At 34.7% G+C, this 17,467-nt stretch overlaps 3 protein-coding genes across 3 annotated transcripts; all 3 read right to left on the bottom strand.

Annotated features, from left to right (window-relative positions):
* Positions 1–742: 742 nt before the first annotated feature.
* LOC114721876 (probable galacturonosyltransferase 11) lies at positions 743–4,626 on the bottom strand. The gene is given in 3 exon segments (XM_028907769.1): positions 743–1,577; positions 1,580–2,537; positions 4,203–4,626. Coding segments are annotated over 3 exon segments (1,605 nt in total). The 5' UTR covers positions 4,356–4,626; the 3' UTR covers positions 743–1,083.
* A 767-nt stretch (positions 4,627–5,393) lies between these two features.
* LOC114721913 (uncharacterized) lies at positions 5,394–6,486 on the bottom strand. The gene is made up of 3 exons (XM_028907807.1): positions 6,186–6,486; positions 6,017–6,102; positions 5,394–5,915 (listed from the first exon to the last, which is right to left on the bottom strand). Exons 1-3 carry the CDS (start codon positions 6,484–6,486, stop codon positions 5,622–5,624), a joined length of 681 nt encoding a protein of 226 aa, XP_028763640.1. The 3' UTR covers positions 5,394–5,621.
* A 3,387-nt stretch (positions 6,487–9,873) lies between these two features.
* Positions 9,874–14,068, bottom strand: LOC114721879 (truncated transcription factor CAULIFLOWER A). Its single transcript, XM_028907773.1, has 8 exons — positions 13,687–14,068; positions 12,098–12,176; positions 11,605–11,669; positions 11,142–11,241; positions 11,006–11,047; positions 10,875–10,916; positions 10,669–10,772; positions 9,874–10,095 (listed from the first exon to the last, which is right to left on the bottom strand). Exons 1-8 carry the CDS (start codon positions 13,869–13,871, stop codon positions 9,996–9,998), a joined length of 717 nt encoding a protein of 238 aa, XP_028763606.1. The 5' UTR covers positions 13,872–14,068; the 3' UTR covers positions 9,874–9,995.
* Positions 14,069–17,467: the final 3,399 nt, after the last annotated feature.

Here is a 17,467-nt window from a genome sequence, read left to right as displayed (position 1 = left end):
TTTTTGAGGTTGCAGAGAAACAAGTACGGACTCAGGTTTTGTATCATGCTACTTTTAATTTTTAATATAAGACTTAATTAACTAATTTGAAGAGATTAAGAAAATTAGTTAAATTAGTTATTTATTATAAATAAGTGTTATCTTTCCTAAAATACCCTTAATAATAATGTATATTAAGTAGAATTGTCATTTGATGAAACCTTTAATATGTACAACTACTACAAGGACTACTTTGAATAAAAATGAATAAATATGAAAGATAAAATAGATTGAAATCTTATATTTAAGATCAGATTGAAAATCAAATAGAACAAAGGTAGGATTATCACTCCTCCACAGAACCTTTTGGGATTGTTTTATTTTGATGTTATTTATTCCCTTCTAGGCTCTCTCCCTCTTCCTCCTCGTGAGTAAAATCCTTTCACCCTTTCTCTAATTGCATAAAATTTAGGAGCGGAATCCAGATACTCATAACGAAAATAGAAAATTGAAGTCAACTACACTTTGATATCAATTAAAAATTTGAGAACTCCCTAGTGCAAAAGTAAATATTGTCAAATCTGTGTTTTGGACTGAATCATCAAGCAAAACTTAGCCACTAGTTCATTGTAAAAAGACAGCATAATCAAAACACAATATCCAGAGACACTCTTCTTGTCTCAACATACGGGCCAATATATTCAATTACAAATGAAAAAATTGCATTACAATATGCAAAAAGAATGCAAATGAAAAAAGAAAAAAATCTGTTCAATTACATTACAATTTGAAAGGGCTGAAAAATTATAAGAATTACTACAGAATTCTACAGCTTGCAGAAGGGGAAGAAACTCCCCCTCAAAAAAAAAAAATCTCCCACGTCCTCTTCACCTAGCATTGAACTTTTTAGTATAGAAGCATCATTTTTCCTTCAGGATATTGTCACTATGACTGAAAAGGGGAAAAAAGGTAAAACAAGGGAACTTCTAGAGAAGTCAAGATCGTCTAATTCTGTCGCTACAGTAAGGCAGCTGTGTTTTTTAAGTGTAAAAAAAAATAATAATATTGAGATTGCTAAGTTCTTCGACAATCAAGTAGTGCATTTCAACCTGTGGCACAGTCTTGAAGATAAGGATGACTTTGATTTATGTACCGATCCCATAGTGGCTTGTATTTGCTGACAGCCAACTTCAGCCAAGGCTTCATGTTCCCATTAAAGTGAATAACTGCTGCACTTTCGATCAGGCGATTATCAATATTTACGTCATTCCCCAATCCTAAAACATGCCATCTCCTATCAAGTATCTCCGTCAGACCATAAAAACTTAGAAGACCAGGAGGCAGAGTACCCAGATTCCATAGTGACCCATCAGCATTCTGCTCTTGCCAATAGTGATATCTTGCAGTCACATCTGTTTTCCTCCAGGCAACCAAGTCAAAAACGTTCATACCAAAAGCCCACGCACATGCCTGAGGATCGTACTTTGAGCTTATAATTGAATTTGAGAAGTTGAGATACTTATAAAAACGATGAAATACTTCAAGACACGTTTCCACAGCACCATTCACATTTCCATGCAAATCCAACGAGAAAAGAAGGTCAGATCCTTCTGGACAACAACATCATCATCAAGAAATACAACCTTCTCAAGTTGTGGATAGATCTCAGGGATGTAAAACCGAAGATGATTTAGTAAAGACAGATACTTAGGATTGTGCAGTTTTGCTTCAACATCCAAATCCTTATACACCCCAAAATAAAAGGATCGTGAATCAGCGTTGAGGAGTTGCTTGACAATTGGAGAATAAGATTCATTCAACCAATGAAAATTCTCAAAATTCTGCACTTCTATGGTGGCCCCTTTAAAGTCGTTAATGAGGAACCATGTTTGCATTGCTCCATAATTAACTCCATTAGTAACAATGTGAAAGGCCAATTGTTTTGGATGGTCAGCATTTGAGACCGTGGAGTTCACAACAACAGAAGTAGCAAGCACATTATCTGAAAATATGCAAAAATGATATAAATTGTTGTCCGTTAGACGTGGGGAGCCTCTCTTCTCATCAGCAAGTTCATGCAAGGATGGCATTTTGACCCAATCTGCCATAAGTTTGATTTGTAGGCAATGAAGGCTCTTGGGTAGGCCTTCAGCAACTACTTGACTAAAAAAGTTCCCTTGGACTGTCGCTGAATGTGCTCGATCTTCAAGAAATTGGATACGTGATTTCATTGTCATTATTGTGGTTGCAACATCATAATGGATATCCTGTGCCTTAAAAATTAGAGAAGATAAGCTTTTTATAATTGGCTCTGCTTCCTCAAATGTGATGGGCTTTCCTGTCATGGCAGCTTTAGAAAGCAAGAGCTGACAACTTCTGATCTTTGAGCTAAGCTCCCAGGCTAGGTGAAGGTTATTGTGCTCTTTGGCAATTATCACATAAGCCTTGGCCAAAATCATTTGTTCTGCTAACTGCCGTGAAAATGAGGTTACGCTTGATATTTCTTCTGTAAAATTCAAACTGTCCTTATCAGCGGGTTCCATTATTTCATCTCTCTCCTGAAACTGCAGAGGAAAGTCACTTGCTTAGTGCCCACTGCCGGGATTGGTAAATAGAAAGCAATTAAGCAATATCATCTAAGTAGGAATAAGAGTCATCCAATCATTTGGACTACCAAACACGATTGTCAAGTCGATGTTCATGACAGAAGCATCAACAGCTACAGTTACATATGTCATAATGGAGCATAAAGATACATCAAATGTCTAAGATCCTCATCTTTCATTCAAAAACTATCTAGGCGACTTTTCACATCCATCTCAGAAGACATCACCATAGACCACCTCCCCTTAACCATTCCATAGAGAGTCAAGGGGCCCCAATCATGTTTACAATTTCATATCTGCTGCTTCAAATGACCAATCACTCAACTTTTATAATGCTATCAGGAAACCTCAACGTAAATGCCCTTTTTTATAACAGTTATACGTGATAGAAGAAAATCGGACTGATGAGCTCCATATTCATAAATAAACTTCCATAAGAGTACATAATCAAAGCAAAAAAAGATCCAGGGTGTTTTCTGCTTTTCTTTTAAATTTTCCTTTTCACATATCATGCATTGACAGAATCACAGAATAACTAAGCATATTTCAAAGAGCCAGTTCATGGTTTAAGAAGAATATCTTTTGCAATAAAACAAAAGATTGCACGATTAAAAGTTCATAAAAGTCAATGCAGCAGTTCAAAGACAGTACAAAGCAAAACACACTATGATGTCCATAATACAAGGATTCATCCAGCAAAAGGGAAGGGAAAAAAGTAATTTTTGAAATACATGTCCTATTCTCCCCCCCCCCCCCCCAAATAGCAACATGTCTTGAAGAAAAACCAAGTCAGCCTTGCGCCCAAAATTACATCACAGCGATAAGAAAATCCATCGGCACTAAAACTAGGCTTGGTTTAACAAGAGAAACTAACAAGAAGATATTGTTCCATCTTCTGATCAAATTTAAATTTGGCTTACATAGTATCCTCATATTCCATTGCAGTTGATCATATCAGTTGTGATCCAAACTTAAAACCGAAAACATCAATAATCAATAGCTACCTATGGTTCCTGAGACAAAGACCATAAGCACAGTTACATATTCCATACCGTCAAGATATATGAAGAAAAGCGAGGAGGAGGAGGAAGAAACAATGTGAGCTACTGACTATTTGCAGCGTCCACATAAGAAACTTATGGATACGTAGCGAAGGAGAATGCAAATGATTCAGATTCTTGATTACACTTGAACCACATTGAGAGCAAAAGAACTTATTACTTAAACGTATATACACTGCATTATAAAACAGAACAATACAGCAAAACAGCAGATAATAGCCAAAGTCGATTCTATCATTTCAGCAACGATCAGAATCTACTGATTTGCAATGCTGACATAACACGGAGTCCCAAATACGATCTAATAGTTAGGAGTTAATACATTTACCACTTAATAAACGATTCTGATTAATTAATCAATCAATTAATATAAAACTCAATTCATAGAAGTGTGTGTATGAATGATGTAAAGCCAAAACTACGAATCCAGTTCAAACAGCCTATGGTTCAGATATTTAAAAATGCTTTGTCTAATAACTAAATAACGTGCCCAATAAAAGAAACACTTACGCAGAAAAAGAAAACAAGAAACACACGGCTCCTCTGTTTTTCTTACCAGAAAGGGAAGCTCACCCCGATCTTCGTGGTGATTGTGTTGTACGACAAACAAAACAAAGCCTGCTAGACAGAACAAGCCAAGAAGCAACCAGATCCAATAAGAAAACCTCCGTCGAACCGGGCGCCGATAGTCGGCCGCCCGTCGTCGCATTTTTCACCGATTGCGTCCACAATTCACCACCGAATCAAGGTTCAGAAAGATCCATAATATGGATGGGATTGGTTTTACAAGCCACAAGAGAAGGAGAAAATGCTTTTTTGACAGCAATATTCACTCTACGCCCTTCTTGGCCTTCACGGCGCAGACCCTGTAATGATCCAGTTCATGCATTTTCTTGGGACTCAGAATTGAAGGAGCAAGAATCAGAAAAACAATTGGCTTTGTTTAGGAAAAGAGCAATGGGAATGCTGATCTGTTCATTTAGTGACAGTAAATCGAGTAGAGATTAAAGCCATTAAAAAAAAACGAAGAAAGAAAAAGAAAAATAAACTAACCACCGTTCTGTGCGAAAGCTCACTGCTGGAGCCAGGGGAACGGGGAAGTTGGCGCAGAAAGAATAAAATTATAGATTTTAAAAAAATTATGTATATCACCATCCCATTTTAAAAAAAAAAAAAATTATTGGGATGAAGTTAGCTGCTTTGGTTGGTCTAAAAGGGAAACGAATAGAATCAAGTGATAAATAAGAAAAGTAAATTATAAACCCGTTTTATACGTCAATCTGAATGAAAAGGGTAAAAAGGATGAGTCTAAAAAAAAAACACTGAAAAATTTATGTTTACATTTGGACAAATGCACGTTCTATCTATGTGATCGCTAAATTTTGTAAGTAAATATGAATGTCAACGACGCATTATTTGTAATTTTTTTGAATTTCAACTGATATAAACTACGTTCATTAATTTTTTTAATAAAATCGAAAATATTTAAATTTAACTCAACGTACAAAAATTCAAAGCACTTTGATTTATAGTTTTAGCAAATCATAAATCAAGTACTTATGCCTGAAATTAGATGGGTGACTAAAACTCATTTACATATATGGCCGGTGGCTTATGACACTAAAAATTAAATTTGGCTCATAGCGCATAAGATAAAATCATAACTTCAAAGAGCTTCACATTTCAGCATATGGACGGACTCAGTAATAACTAATAAATCAGCATCCTGCCCAGATGGACAGTGGTTAAAGTGAAGAGATAAGAGGTATCGTATGAAGAGTGATCGATTAGTCTCAGGTCGGCTTTTGCGTGCAGATCATGTTAGAATTTATGATCATCAATAAACAGTTGCGTGTAATTATTACATGCGGTCTGATGAATTCCCTGCTAATAATACTACAACAATATGAGAGGTCGCTGCTGTTTGTTGCAGATACAGAAACTGGAACGTGAAACTTAATTTGAAGTAGTAGTTTTAAGCCAAAAGCCAAAAATTTTTATGACGTTTAGTAGTGATCAAATAGCCTCCAAGCTTATTGTTCTTCTTCTTAACAGCGATGGTCATGCAGGAAGCATTCTGAATGCAATAATCAGCCACTGAAATGGGCGCAGCCGCCCTGTTGCAGGCCCACAGCCTCCGCCACAAGCCCCTCCATGGGGATCTCTTCCTCTGCCCTATCACCAACAGCGCCACTCTCTGTCGCTTTGCCTCCTCCACTATTGCTCTCCCCTCTTCCTCTCCTTCCGCCTTCACCACTCTCACTTGCACCTGCAACACCAACCTCACTATATATCCTCATCTCACTATATATCATCTCACTAACTCGAACCTAATTAACCAAAATATCCTAAGTCCTCTTTCAAACTTACCCCTGGCCTCTTCATCCGGCACATATTTTTCATATCAACCACGAGTTGGCAGGTCTTCAGACTAAGCCTCTCCTCACACTCTGTACCTGCAATCACAACACGTGTTATCAGTACTGCTTGATCCATGTTTGGAGTAGAAGAGAGACATGTGGAATGAGTTATAGTTGACCTTGTGAGGAGGGGTTGACTACGTGAAGAAGAAGAACCGTGTCCTGAGACTGCACGGCGTGAGAGAGAGCCCAATCCAGAGCACATTTAGCTTCAAAGCCGGAATTCAGAACCACCATTATCTTATTCCCATTCTCATCGATATCGCAACAGCTATCTTCCTGCTGGCTAACGTTTGGGAATTCGCTCGTGTCCCCATATTTGATAGAAGCGGAGGAGGATTTGGATCCAAACGATGACGCGGACAACACCCGCGCAACGCTCACACAGCTGAGCTTCAGCCTGAATCGCCTTCTGCCCATTCTCTTGAGTGAATATTATTCCTCACTTGCAGAGCTCTTGAGCCGTGTTAACTGACATATATATGCAGAAGAACAAGCAGAAGGAAGAAGAGGGAGGATGGAGGACGTTATATGTACGGAATCCTTGACTTTGAAACCATGAATGAACATGTTTCAACACACCAATTAATAGTTGGCTTGTTTGGATTATAGTATTTCTTCGTTGTGGGGCTGTCAGAGGACGTGCCAGCCACGAAGAATTTGGATGATAGACGACAAACACAGCAGAAATTCTCTTTAATGGTTCCACACGCCTGCAGGATTCTCTGCGGAAATTCATCTTTAGATTGGAGGAATCATGAGGATGGATGGACCTTCATGGCCAGGGTACATGAGGATTTTTCACTCTGATTGATTATATTGAAAGGACTGTCCCGGAGGGGTGAGAGTAAAGTCATCGGTCGTGTTCTTTCCAATATGTTATTTTGAAAGAAAGATGAAAAACCGTAATTGAATTAACTTAAAGCTGTGGTTTTAAATAATATAAATAAAAACCTGAAGGATATAAACTTGCTCTAAAAAGTAATTCGGTGGCAGAAATGATATGATTAGCAACAACGGAGGATGCTTGTGTTGCTGAATAGTATATAAAAAGTAGGTAGAATCATTAAACAATGTTGTTTAATTTAAAATGTTGAAGAACAATAAATAAATAAATAATGGTGATAAATGATAATGAAAAGTTAGTCTAAGAAGAGAGGAAAATTAAAGTAGAAGAGGGGGTGGATGGGATGTGAAAGTCAAACGGATCCCATACGTACGTGTCGGCACGGACGGGAAGGCTCCAACTTTAATGTGCCGCATGATGTTAATTAATTAATTAATTGTTGACTGTTATGAGAAAAACAATGGCAATAGTGGGAAGGATGTGCCCCGAGTAAAAAGGGGAGCGTGGAACACACGTTTGATGTCAGCTTGAATTGTTTCCGCAATTTTCCATACTACCTCCAATCCTTAATACTCATACTTAATACAAGATATTATTTAATTTTTATTTTAATTCTAAATATAAGACCCTAATGCACTTTGTTTCTCATATTTATATATTTTCCAAAATAATCCTTCTAACAATGGTAGTTCTAGATAACAAACTTGATTAGTAAGGATATTTTAGGAAAAACAACACATATTCCTTACAAATAACCAACTTAACTAAGTTTCTTAATCTCCCCAAATTAGTCAATTGGATCTTATAATTAGGACTGGAGGTAGTATATCAGTTTACTAATTTAAGTAAATTGAGAAAGTTTACTAAGTTAATTATTTATAATAAATAAGTGTTATCTTTCTTAAAATACCCTTGTTAATCATGTGTATTAGTTAGAACTATCATGTGATAAAATCTTGAATATGTGCAATTACTATAAGAATTACTTTAAAAAATAGATAAATATGAGAGATAAAATGAATTAGAATATTATATTTAAGATCAAATTAAATATCAAACTAACTCTTGTATTTAGGATCAAAAGTATTATGTTTCTTCAAATTGATCTATCATTCTATTGTCTGTCTGTTTATGCCGAGCCATGAATGCTCCCCCACCCTCTCTCTGACTTTCACCAGTGGATCCTCTAATATATAGACTATTGTCTTTAATAGATTTAGGGAAAATGGCAATTAGGTCCCACTCAAGGGAATTAAATACAAAAAGATCCTTTGAAATCATGAAATTATTTTAAATTCTCAAAATTTTTTTGCATTAAATTTTATTTGTTTACTTACCAAATTACCCTTTTTTTTTAAGTTTGCATTGACAACTGAAAGAGCAGTGGTTAACAACTCAGGGTGCAAGGATTGACAACTATCGCAGCTGATTTGACAACTTATGGTGTGATATGCTGAGAAAATATGTTGTCAAACTAGCCGCGATAGTTGTCAATTCTTGCACCCTGAGTTGTCAACCACTGCTTTTTGAGTTGTCAATACAAAGTAAAAAAAAAAAAAAGAAGGGTAATTTGGTAATTAAACAAATAAAATTTATTACTCCCTTGGGACTTCAGAATAATTTCATGATTTTAAGGGACCTTTTTGCATTTAATTCCCTTGACTGGGACCTAATTGCAATTCTCCCATAGATTTAGGTATCATATTTAAAATCAAAATAAACTTTTTATCTAATTCTGATATTTAGAAGTGGAGGCAGTATAATATAATCAATACTTTCATGTATTTTAATTATCATTAAATTAAGTTTTTCTCAATTTAAAATTATTTTAAATAAGTTGATCTTTTTAATAATTGACCTATCCCATCTACTTTTCATTCTTCTGATAGGCATTATATTTTCAAAAATGACACGTGCTAATGAATAAATAAAAAATAGAGTTATTTCTATATATATATACACGTTGTCATTTCATAATGTTATTTTATTTTGGGTTTATATTTATTTATTTATTTATTAGTGTTTTTTAAAGCAAAAATAAAACAAACTTGTCCGATGTCACCTTCTAGTGTTTTTTTTTTTTGGGCTAAAGTATAGGTATCTTCCTATTAGAGGCAATCTTATTTGAGGTATTGTCAGACACTAAATGAGGACACCTCTCCCAACAGTTATTCGAATTTTCATTTGTCACGTTGTGAGAAACTAACCCTTTCTACTAAACTCAAGTCTCGTTGGTTGTCAACTTCTAGTTTGAAAGCCCAGTCAGCAAGGTTGTGAGGGATGAGCAGCTCTTGGTCTATTAGACCCAAACACCCGAAACCCAAACAGAAAGAGAGAGAGCTAAGCCCGAGGGAGAGTCAGAGTGGGTCAAAACGACAAGTGAGCAGATGAAAGCGAGGGATGGAAATTGGGGAAGCCTGATTTCCTGCTGGTTTGAATTTAGTTTGAAAGACTTAAATTTAATTTTACTAGTTTTTGAATTGGAAGCTGAGAAATTTTCTATTCTTGCACATTAAGAATATAGAATGAAAGCAAATGCTTGTGTAATTACCACGCAAGGGACTGATCATAGATTGTAGTATGATTCTTTATCATTAATAGAATTTTGCATTAATCGTGCGCTAAGATTTGTCACTTACATCAAAACAGTTTGAAGCTATATTTTGGACGGACTCACCACAAACTTATATATGCTGTGATTAATTTTTTAATCACTCGATCTGAGACTATATCATGCATCTAACTCCAGCGACTGCCTGTTTTATTGTATACTCTTGTTCTAACAAATAATACAAGCACTTCATACCCACGCACACAAACTTTAACTTACACAATAGACGGTCACAGTTGCTAAAATGAGTCTGAGATATAATGCATAAAGGTTAAATCCCATGTGGTGGAGTTATACAGAAAAAGTGGGGGAGGAGGAGGGGGAGGGAAATGACCTTTATGCATAATAACAATAATCATAATCATAATCATAATGGGAGAAGGCTTGGGGGGAAGCCATGATTGAAATTAACAGGAGAAAGAGTGTGATCAATGAAAGCTGCAATAGAGGGACGTGTGAGAGTGCTGGGTTCTATTCATTGAGGGGGCGGAGCATCCAAGGAAGCAGCGCGTTATTTGGTCGAGGCTGATTCAGACTTCCTCCATAATCTACACCCTCACTTCTTGATCCCCTGCAATTCATCACACACACACACACATATATGTTTATATCATCTTCAATTAGAATCATCCATGCACTTTGTTCTTTCTTCAAATATACTTTGGAGACCAAGATAAATGTATGATAGATAGCTCGAATAATCATGTCTAGCAATCAGCAGTAGGTATGCATATGCATATGTAGTTTGGTCCATAAACGTAATTATAATTGATTAATTCCGTGTTATAAAAGTATCAGAATAACCTATATATAAGTGAGAATATAATTCATGCTAACCTCTCTTATTAAAACAAATAATAATAATAATAATAATAATGGAAACCTAGAATTATGTCTCTATATTTCTCATTGAAATAATTCTTATTTATTATTTACATGATGCACAAGTAACTAAAGAGAATCTATTTGACCAAACAAATTAAATAATAGCTTTAAAAAACCGAGGCTAAGATGAATTTTGTTAGAAGACGGCATAATATAACTATCTTCTGGACTCGTCGTAATAAAACTAGGGTTTGCACTATAGATATAAAGTTACCCATTATTGTAGCGCCAGAGACAAGATTTGGGGCGTTTTACTTACCCGATGATATTCAAAGGCAGCAATGGGTGTTGTGTTAACAGAACAGAGGAATCATCCGGCCCTTGTTTCTGCTGCTGCTCCACTGCCTTCTCTCTTTCCTTTATCTATATATATATATATATATATATATATATATTCACTCACCCGATTATATTCAGAAACCATTTATATGTAGCTGTAACTGACAAACGAAACAAAATTTTTACCTTCTTGGCCAGCACGTTGTTTTGTTCCTGCAGTGCCTTATCCTATAATGCAACAAGTAACAGATTCATAAAACATTACATGTTTGGGATATTTATAGGAAAGGAAGCGCATGAAGGTGAGAAAGGCTGACCCTTTTCTGAAGCTCTGAAATAGATTCGTTCATGAGCCGGTTCTGCAAGTGAAGCACTTGCGTGAATATATAATCACTTTGACATTCTGTTGATTTATCGAGTTATAGCAATGTGCCATGATTTTAATTTCATTACCATTCGTGATCGTATGTGTTTCAGAGCTGACTCCAGCTGATGCTCCAAATTCTGAAGCTCTTTCAGACTTAGGCCCTCCATATCTTCTCCCATGAAATGCCTGTGTCCGTTTCAGTCATTCAAAAACCCTTCAGAATCCGCACTAATCACACACTACCTCTTGTTTTTAATATAAAAGCTAGTTGACTAATTTGAGTAGATTAAGAAAGCCAGTTAAGTTAATTATTTGTAATAAATAGGTGTTATTTTTCCTAAAATATCCTTACTAATCAAGTATATTGGCTAGAACTATTATTATCACAAGGACTACCTTGAGAAAAAATGAATAAATATGAGATATAAAGAGAATTGAGGTCTTATATTTAGAACCAAAATAAAAGTTAAACGATGTCTTATATTAAAGACTAGAAGTAGTATATAATAAACCCAAGCAGAAGCAGTTCTCATAAGCATATATATATACCTTTGATTTCTTTGTAGGACCTCTATCCTCGCCTTCAACTTCGCATGTTGTAAAGTCCAGTTGTCCTAAGATAATAAGAAAATACACCTAGTTGGTTTTTCCATTTGAAGCGGAAAGTAATACAGGGTGTAATTATGAAGGATATATATATATATATATATATATATATAAAACACTCTAGGTCTTTTGATTAATCTGACGGAATGTAAAATCAACTTAGAAGAAATAGTAAGCTTCGTATTCTAATCCTAATGGGTTCACATAAAATTGGCCTCAACAGGTCAAAGTAAACTGTGTTTAAATTTAGGTTATGTACTAGTAACTTTCAAACTGTGAAAACATGACAGTGAATCCCCCTCGATCCCCGCAAAAGACTTGAGACATGCATGATTGATTTATATGAACAAAATTATTAGTAAAATTTTAAAGGATCATGTACTTTGGGACTTTTAATTTAAAACTTGAGACACGCATAGAAGAAATAGTGTCGTACATTGGATTCCAGATCACTTGCAGCAAGCTGCCTCTCTGAGTAGGAATGCCTCTCGTACCGTTCCAAAATTCTTTCCATACTGTTCACAACGTAAACCAAGCAGTGAACCAAGTTATATCCACACAGCATCCATCATACATGAAAAATCTACGTTCGACGAAACTACATTTGAAAATAGAAATAGCATATCATGGAGTATTTGTCCTACTATAACACCTTGTGCCCCTATATGCACGAAAGCATTTCACTGTCATTTCTCATTTTATTTACCTATGAGCAGTAGATGAAGTCAAACTAGCTACTATTTGCTTTTCACTTTCTATCTGCTTCTTTAATTAATTTGAGAAAAATATTAATCCAAGACCAAAATATGTCGAGTAAATTTTCATATGCTCCTCCTTTATCATGTTATCAAGTATTCTTTGTGGGTAACCTGGTAAGAGATTCTCAAGAATTCAATTTAAATACCCACATCTGCAAGACTGCATCTAAACAAAAAAACCAAAAAAAAAAAATCCATAATCATACAGTTGTTTGTATTACACTTCCATTTCTTGATGTAGTAAATAGATATCAGACAACATGTACGCCGCATATATAAGGATTTATCGATATCATTTCCAAATTTATGCAAAGAAAATGAAACAACTACTACACTATATTTATTCATAATTTGGTATTTCATTCATATTTAAAAACATGTTTTTTATTTGGTTATTGAGAATTAAGGTATTGATTATGGATTTAATATTTTAAGATTTGCCAATGGTTGATTTAGTCCGACTGAGTGGTTTTTGAAGGGCGCGCGGAAATGTCTAACAAGTTCAATATTTTCATGAAAAAGAAGCAATTAAGATAGTGTCGCAGACAGTTGGATTTTTATGGAGAGAGAGAATAGGGGATCTTCAACAGCAAAACAGTTGGATTCTTTATAGATAATTCAATAATAGAGTGCCGCTATGGTCCGCAGAAAAATCTAATGCAGATTAGTAACTATTCTAAGGAATAGGTGTTTGACAATACCCTCATGCAGTGGTTTTCTGATAAAGGAAACTGAAATTTCACAAATAAGCTTTTATGTGTTAGTCACAGTTCTGCTCTTTCCTGAGATTGGTGTCTGTCCACGATGAGACGAGAAGACAAAGTCACGTATACATGTTAACATGGGGGCGAGTGAGAAACACTATTTCTATATAAACAAGGCAAATTACTCCGTACACCCTCTTGAGATAATAACCCCACCCGCCGCCCCACAAAAGAAAAAACACACACCAACCCTTCTCTTTCCAAGGAACGACGACAAGGTCGTAGTAGGTTGTGCATCAAGTATATATCAATTAGTTAAATATTGAATTAAATAATGCAAGTGTGAGGGCGAAATAAAATAGTGCAATCTGTGAGAGCAGTGCATGTTGATGAATGAGCCAATCTTGTGGAAGGGTAATTAGCTAGTCACGGATGAATCCAGCAGTAGAGAAAGGGCAAAACAGAATAGTGAGCGGGTAAGGCAAATATATCTACGCAAAGAAAGAGAGAGAGAAAGATACATTAGTGGGAAGAGAGAATAATGGAGGGGGAGATAGGAATACCAGGGGTCGCTGGAGTAGTGGGAGAGCTTGCCTTTGGTGGAGAAGATGATGAGAGCAACCTCGGCATCGCAAAGCACAGAGATCTCTCTGGCTTTCTTGACGAGGCCGGACCTTCTCTTGCTGAAAGTCACCTGCCTGTTGATCTTGTTCTCTATCCTCTTCAGCTCCACTCTCCCCCGACCCATATTCTCTCTCTCTGTCTATCTCTTCTGGTTCTTGTTCGGTTCTCCAAGTGGCTTGGCCTTATATTGAGGAGTCGGGGATTCTTCTATATATGCTGTGTTCCGTGCCAAGACTACGAGGCGACTGTGAGAATCCAGGTTTACGGGTGATGCGAGTCAAGCGGAGTCGTCGATCGGCAAACAGGAATAAACTACTGACTTTTTTTTATGGGGTTGGGAAAAACAGGAGATTGGGATGAAAAAACAAAAAAAGGTATAGGAAGAAAGGAGGTGAGAGAACGGGAAAAGGTTCTGAAAAACCACAGTGGATTCATCTTACGTTGTCGACTTGGGATTGGACGACCTCACTGTTCAAAGGGATTTCATTGTTGTCTGGACCCCCCCGCTCCTCCTGCCCGTTCCTGTTTTCTTCCATTTTTTTCAAAAATATAAAATGATGTAAATGCAGATGCCTTTATATCTATAATACCAGGTCCAGTCTATGATATAAAAATTAGTTGGCTAAAGTAGGTGTTATGTTTTTTAAAATATTTTTACTAATTAAGTATCATTTGGTAAAATATTTAACATGTGCAACTATTATAAGAACTATCTTAGAAAAAATAGATAAATATGAAAGATAAAATATATTAGAATTTTATATTTAGAACCAATAAAAATCAAACTAGTTCTTGTAGTATTTATTACCCTGTTATTTAAATTTTATTATGAAAAAATATGACAAATAATTAATGCAAGCACATTTATTAGTAATAACTATACGGTAAACTGAAGGGAGTAGCGACTTTCCACAAATTAAGGACTGAAAAATTTAGTTAGAAGAATTAGTCGATATTTTTAAACTTTTCAAAATTACCTTTCAATGACTAATATGTGCTTTCTGGTTCATTTATTTACGTGCGATTTTAATAATTATTTTCTAATCTCTATTGAAGCATCTAGTAATGAGATGAAGATAACATGCATGGCATAATGCCCATTGACTATTAACGGAGAACTTGATAGTTAAGCTGAAATATGATCTTTAATTGTTATTTGTTGTTAACAAATTTTAATTTTAAATTCATGAGATGACATCTTTAAAAGAAACACCAGATTAGTTAATTTAGGGATACACATGAACCCGACTTCACTTTTGTTTGGTATCCTGTCCAACGTGCAATTAAGACTAGCCTAATGCTCAATTGTTTGGATTGAGTTTGGCCTTAAATTGTTGGCAAAAAAAGAGTTTGGCCTTACCTTAACATAAATTTAAAAAATATTTCCAAGAATTTGAAAATTTATTTTTTTAAAAAAATATAACTATGGTCATTTAAAATCAGTTGTTTATGAAAATAATAATAGAATCGAATATAATTATTTGTAAAAATATATATACTCAACAATCATCAATTATTTTTACATAAAATATAATTCAAGAATAATTTTAAAATTGTGAAGAGATTTAAAAAATGAAATGATGAGAAATGTCCTAAAGATGGTATGAATAAGATAATAAACGAATAATCTCAAGAAAAATAATCTCACAAAAAGTTTTTAAAAAAAGGACATATGTTCGAGTCAAGACAATATGATTTGACTCTTGTTTGGTTTTCAGTTTCAAATAGCCCGAATGAGTGAAGCACAATCAAACTTATTAAGATTTTCAGGTCACTTATCCAACCCCTGTTAATCCACAAACAGGTACAATATATATTTTTCAAATATTCTCATTTAATATTAATTAGTGAATTTAAGAATTGATCTCAACAAGAAGTATATTTTTTAAGAAAATAAAAAATTCTAATAAATACTCTGAACAATAAATTGTTACTCTATAATTTCTTACAAAAAGAAGGTCATGAGAAGCCTCCCAAAATTCTCAAGCAAAGGCAGTAAGTGAGTACGCGTTCCTATTTTTGATTCCAAAGTCCAGACGCTAACCGGTCCCCACTAAAATCTGGTGGACCCCATCCCATTTTTCCTGCTGAGCAGCACAGTCAGAAGCCCAGAATCTGTGTCCCTTACTCCCTTCCATGATATCAGCGACCAAGAAAATAAACTAAAATAAGAGTGTGAAGAAATTAGTTAAATTGATGTTATTCTGCATAAATTGTCTTTTTTAATCATATATATTATTGAATGATTAAAATTATCTCTTAGTAAAAATTTCTTACAATCACTAAGGATATTTAAAAAAAATAAAGACAAAATAAATTAAAATCTTATAGTTATTACCAAAATTTAATCCCAACTAACTCCCTGCAGTTACTATTTATCCTCCCCTTTGTTTATTTGGGACTGAATTAACGTTATATTATGGGGGCCAAAAAAATTAACTGTGATGTTATTGAAAAAGTATACCATATTCAATCGTGTATTTATAAATTTGCTTGGTACATTGCCCGCTCTTTATTGGACACGCGCCCCTTCTGGTGCCGATCATCTCAAAAAAGAAAACAAATTTGATTTTGTGTGCCTCCACTTAGGAATTTCAATTGATAAAAAAAAAGGGAATTTAAAAAGGATATTGATCAAAGGAATTTCAATTGATAGGGTTTTTTATGCTGAATTTGTGATTCAAATTAGTCTCAAGGGAAATTTTTCAATATTCTACAATGCTTGCAAAATTAAGTAAATGCAGAATCGGAGACTTTGTCCCATTTTCAGCAAAACAAGAAAGAAAGAAATTCTGATTCATATAAAAGAAAAAGGTTCATCTTAATTTCATAAAAACTATTCTGATCGAGGCTTGACAATATTCAAATTTAATCTAGCTAATAATATCGGATATGAAATAATGTGTCTAAAAGTTTGAAGAATAAAGAAAGAAGAAAAGTGGGAAATGAGGTCATAAATAATTGAATACGCTGCATCATCTCTTAATTGGTGACATAAAAGAAGATAAAAGCAATGACTCCGTTGCGTAATTGAAAGGGAGAATAATTTAAGCACTGCTGGTCTAAAAAAAAAAAAAGAATAATTTAAGCACTGAAAAATGGAACCTATGAGAAAAATAAAAGGTGATAAGATGGAGGAATGGACAGCGGCTAAGTAAGGTGTCACACATGACCACAAAATCAAGTGGACAAAAGAGAGTCACACACATACAATTTAAAAAAGTCATTGATGTGCTAGCTTCATCATTCTGCAAATTAAAATGCCCTCGCCTTAGATTGAAACCATGCTTCGCTCCTCTCATAGGCTGGGTCTCATGCCATTACCAAACAGCTATACATATATATAGAACGTGACACTATTTAGGTCTACTCTCTTATATTCATTAAGTTCTTCGGTCACACACAGCCATGTGTTATTATATTGTTGAAATATTAGCATTTAACATCATTTGATTATAAACTCATATTTTTTAAAAAAATCACGTGGCTATGTATAGTTAGAAAATTTGACATAATAAATATAAATAATTTGACTTAAATATTATACTCCTCCGGTCCTTAATATAAGACCCATTTAACTAATTTGATTAGATTAAGGAAGTTAGATAAGTTAGTTAATTATAAGAAAAGTGACACATTTTTACTAAAACACTATAATCATCTTTCTTAATACCTAATCTCCCTCTTCTACTTGATTATGGTTGAGAATATATCTATAGG

The sequence above is a fragment of the Neltuma alba genome, unplaced genomic scaffold (genome assembly GCF_004799145.2).
Source record: "Neltuma alba isolate B1F8T4 unplaced genomic scaffold, ASM479914v2 tig00012074_pilon, whole genome shotgun sequence".
NCBI classification, from domain to species: domain Eukaryota; kingdom Viridiplantae; phylum Streptophyta; class Magnoliopsida; order Fabales; family Fabaceae; genus Neltuma; species Neltuma alba.
This window is presented reverse-complemented; position numbering and strand designations above follow the sequence as displayed.

Bases quoted from the DNA above. Each gene is read 5' to 3' on its own strand.
- LOC114721913 (XM_028907807.1), bottom strand. From the start codon at position 6,486: ATGGGCAGAAGGCGATTCAGGCTGAAGCTCAGCTGTGTGAGCGTTGCG. The intron at 6,103-6,185 runs GTCAACTATAAC...TTGTGATTGCAG, and splicing joins AGTCAACCCCTCCTCACAAG to GTACAGAGTGTGAGGAGAGG. The intron at 5,916-6,016 runs GTAAGTTTGAAA...TTGGTGTTGCAG, and splicing joins GCCGGATGAAGAGGCCAGGG to GTGCAAGTGAGAGTGGTGAA.
- LOC114721879 (XM_028907773.1), bottom strand. From the start codon at position 13,871: ATGGGTCGGGGGAGAGTGGAGCTGAAGAGGATAGAGAACAAGATCAAC. The intron at 11,242-11,604 runs GTATATATATAT...AAACGGACACAG, and splicing joins GTCCTACAAAGAAATCAAAG to GCATTTCATGGGAGAAGATA. The intron at 10,917-11,005 runs GTCAGCCTTTCT...GTTGCATTATAG, and splicing joins TTTCAGAGCTTCAGAAAAGG to GATAAGGCACTGCAGGAACA.